Source organism: Chiloscyllium plagiosum, unplaced genomic scaffold, assembly GCF_004010195.1.
Source record: "Chiloscyllium plagiosum isolate BGI_BamShark_2017 unplaced genomic scaffold, ASM401019v2 scaf_57370, whole genome shotgun sequence".
NCBI classification, from domain to species: Eukaryota; Metazoa; Chordata; class Chondrichthyes; order Orectolobiformes; family Hemiscylliidae; genus Chiloscyllium; species Chiloscyllium plagiosum.
This window is the reverse complement of record NW_025206974.1, coordinates 1059-4163: the sequence shown is the minus strand read 5'-3', so window position 1 is coordinate 4163 and position 3105 is coordinate 1059. Positions and strand designations below refer to the sequence as shown.

Below are 3105 nucleotides of genomic sequence, written 5' to 3'. Positions count from 1 at the left end.
GAGAGAGAGCGAGAGAGAGAGCGAGAGAGAGCGACAGGATTGCCAACAGAGACAAAGAGACAGGGGCACAGAGAGAGAGAGCAAACGCAAGAGCAAGAGACAGAGAGACAGAGAGAGAGAGACAGACCATCAATTGAGGGAAAAGGGAATAACCCTCGGTGGGAAGTGGGGGAGAATGGCTTCTCACGGAAGGGGAGAGGCAGAGAGGGAGAAAGGTGAACCTTGGAGGAGGGGAGAGGAAGGAGAGACAGACTGTCCAAGGGCTGCGGCTAGGGACAGCAGATCCTGGAGGGGGAGGTGGGGCGCCAGCAGGTGGGCACAGGGGGCCTTCAGGGGGCGTGCTGGTGCATCAGGTTGCGCAGGAGCCTCTGGCGACCGGCGGCGTAGTCGTCCTCGTCCACGTTGACCAGGAGCTTGATGGCTTCGTGGCCCACGGCCTGCTTCAACGAGTCAGTGATGAAGACCCCCTTGAGGGCCTCCAGCAGCGAGCCGTTGATGTAGTCCCGCCAGAAGGCGTCGAGGTAGGTCAGCTCGGAGAACTTGATGTCACAGATGATGGAGCCCAGGTCCCGCGATTTCAGGATGGTGTTGGCCTGCGAGAAACGCTCAAACTGCCGCTCCAGGGGGTCCGGCCTGTTGGAGAAGACGTTGCCCTCCAGTGCCGTCTCGTGCTGACAATACTCGGCACGCACCCTCAGGCGAATATCTGCAGGGGTTGCGGGGGAGGGGGGCGGCGGGCCGAGAGAATACATTAGCACCAGCTCGGCAGGATCCCCCCCGAGTAACAGCGGCAGCAAACACAGAAGGCACAGTGAGACGGGCAGAGGGTTAGCGGTACTGGAGTCGGAGGGTGGTCGGGTCAGGAGGAGAGGGCAGAACAGACAACTGGGGGGACAGCTCGAGTGCTGTTGGAGCTGCCCCCATCCAGGGCAAGTGGGTGGGAGTGGTCCCTCACCCTCCTGACTGGTATCTTGTCGATGGTGGACAGGATTTGGATAGTCAGGAAGGGAGTTACTCGTTGCAGGATTCCTAGCCTCTTGTAGCCACTGCGTTTATTTGGCACGTCCAGTTCAGTTTTTGGTCAATATCATTTTGTTTGTGTTATCAAATAAGGTATTCTGATTTCTTTGGTTCACGTTTCATCTGTAATGTTTAAATAAATTGTTTTGTTTAGAGTGGAGTGGCTGGACCAGGTATATCACACCTGGAATATCCACTTTACATCGGCCTAAAAAAAAAGATAAAGTCAGGACCTGGGCTACCTTCTTAATCCCCTTGGCCCACCAGCCTGTCCCACTGTTTATTCTGACAGGGGTCTGTCCTGGTCCATAACACTGGACACAGCATCGGTCATCTTATTTCAGGAAGACACAAGTCTGTTGGAAGCAGTCTGCAGAAAGCTGGCCTGACCTATGAATACTGGAATCCACTGGAGTTTAGAAGGGTGAGAGGGGAAAGATATAAAAGGGACCTAAGGGGCATCTTTTTCACCCAGAGGGTGGTACGTGTATGGAATGAGCTGCCAGAGGATGTGGTGGGGCTGGTACAATTACAGCATTTAAGAGGCATCTGGATGGGTATATGAATAGGAAGGGTTTGGAGGGATATGGGCCGGGTGCTGGCAGGTGGGACTAGATTAGGTTGGGATATCTGGTCAGCATGGATGAGATGGGCTGAAGGGTCAGTTGCCGTGCTGTACACCTCTCTGACTACAATTGAAATAGTATAGACAGAGTTAATGGAAGTTGTCTTTTCCCTAGCATGGGGGATTTCAAGGCGAGGGGGCACATTCTGGAGGAGAGAGATTTTAAAGACACAAGGTGCAAGTTCTTTGCACAGAGGGTGGCTCACCTCTGGAACGCCCTTTCTGAGGAAGTGGCAGATGTGAATACAGTTACCACGCTGAAAGGACATTTGGGTAAGGACATGAATGTTTGGAGGGAGATGGGCCAGTAGCAGGCATGGACTGGTTGGACCGAGGGGTCAGTTTCTGTTCTGTCGGACTCGATATGAGATACTGACAGGGTGGATGTGGAGAGGATAGCTCCCGTGGGGAAAGGCTATTGTTTAAATGTAAGTGGCTGGCCGTTTAAGACCAAGATGTGCTGCAACCTTTAATTCTGGAGAACCTTTGGACGTTTGTTCCTCAAAGGGCAGTCAAGGCGGGGGGGGGGTCGGTAGATCTGGTTAAGCCAGAAGGTGAAAGGTGGTTGGACAGACTGTGAAGGAATCCGAGATTATTAAACGGTGAAACAGGCTGGTGGGTCCCGGTCCCGGTTTGTACAATGAAGGGAAGGTCACTGACAAAGCAGCCAAAGATCATCCTGAGAAACCCCTGTTGTTGAGTCCTGGGACAGGGGTGGACGCAGTTGAAAACAAGAGAATGGTGGGGAAGATGGGCAGGCTGGAGACAAAGACAACAACGTTGCTCTTATAATATTTAGGAGGGGAAGGTGCGGGATGAGACCACATCTGGAGTGCTGAGAGCAGATTGAAGGAAAGGTATTATTTCATTGGAGTCGAGAGGGTGGCGCTGGAAAAGCACAGCAGGTCAGGCAGCGTCCGAGGGAGCGGGAGAGTCGACGTCTCGGGCCAAAGCCTTTCATCAGGAAGCTTGATGAAGGGGCTTTTGCCCGAAAGGTCGACTCTCCCGCTCCCTCGGACGCTGCCTGACCTGCTGTGCTTTTCCAGCGCCACGCTCTCGACTCCGACCTCCAGCAGCTGCAGTCGCTCACTTTCGCCGAGTTGACTGTGTCATTTGGAGGCAGTACAGAGCACGTTCACTCGGACGATCTCTGGCATGGATGCTGATGCTGATTGTCAACATGTGTTTGGAGAATCGAGCATCAGAGGGGCACTGGTGTTGTCACTATGTTCAGGTGCATAATTCTTTGAAATTTGCGTCACATGCAGACGGAGGGAGGGGGTTAAGGAGGCGTTTAGCACGCTTGCTTTCATTGCTCAGCCCTTTGACTGTCAGAGTTGGGAACGGCGCGTTGGGGTTGTACAGGACATTGGTGAGGTCTCGTCTGGTAAACCGTGTCCAGTTCCCCTGCTACAGGAAGGAGATTATTCAGCGGGGGGGGGGGTTTAGAAGGGATTTAT

The 3105-nt window shown here is 53.6% G+C and overlaps 1 protein-coding gene across 1 annotated transcript in view; it reads right to left on the bottom strand.

Moving 5' to 3' along the window:
* Nucleotides 1-52: 52 nt before the first annotated feature.
* Nucleotides 53-3105, bottom strand: part of LOC122546566 (death effector domain-containing protein-like) — a gene marked incomplete at its 5' end in the record, with an annotated part of 3903 nt that continues 850 nt past the window's right edge. The window contains one exon of the mRNA XM_043685255.1: nucleotides 53-706. Coding sequence (XP_043541190.1) covers nucleotides 330-706 — 377 coding nt within the window. The remainder of the gene's footprint in view (nucleotides 707-3105) is intronic.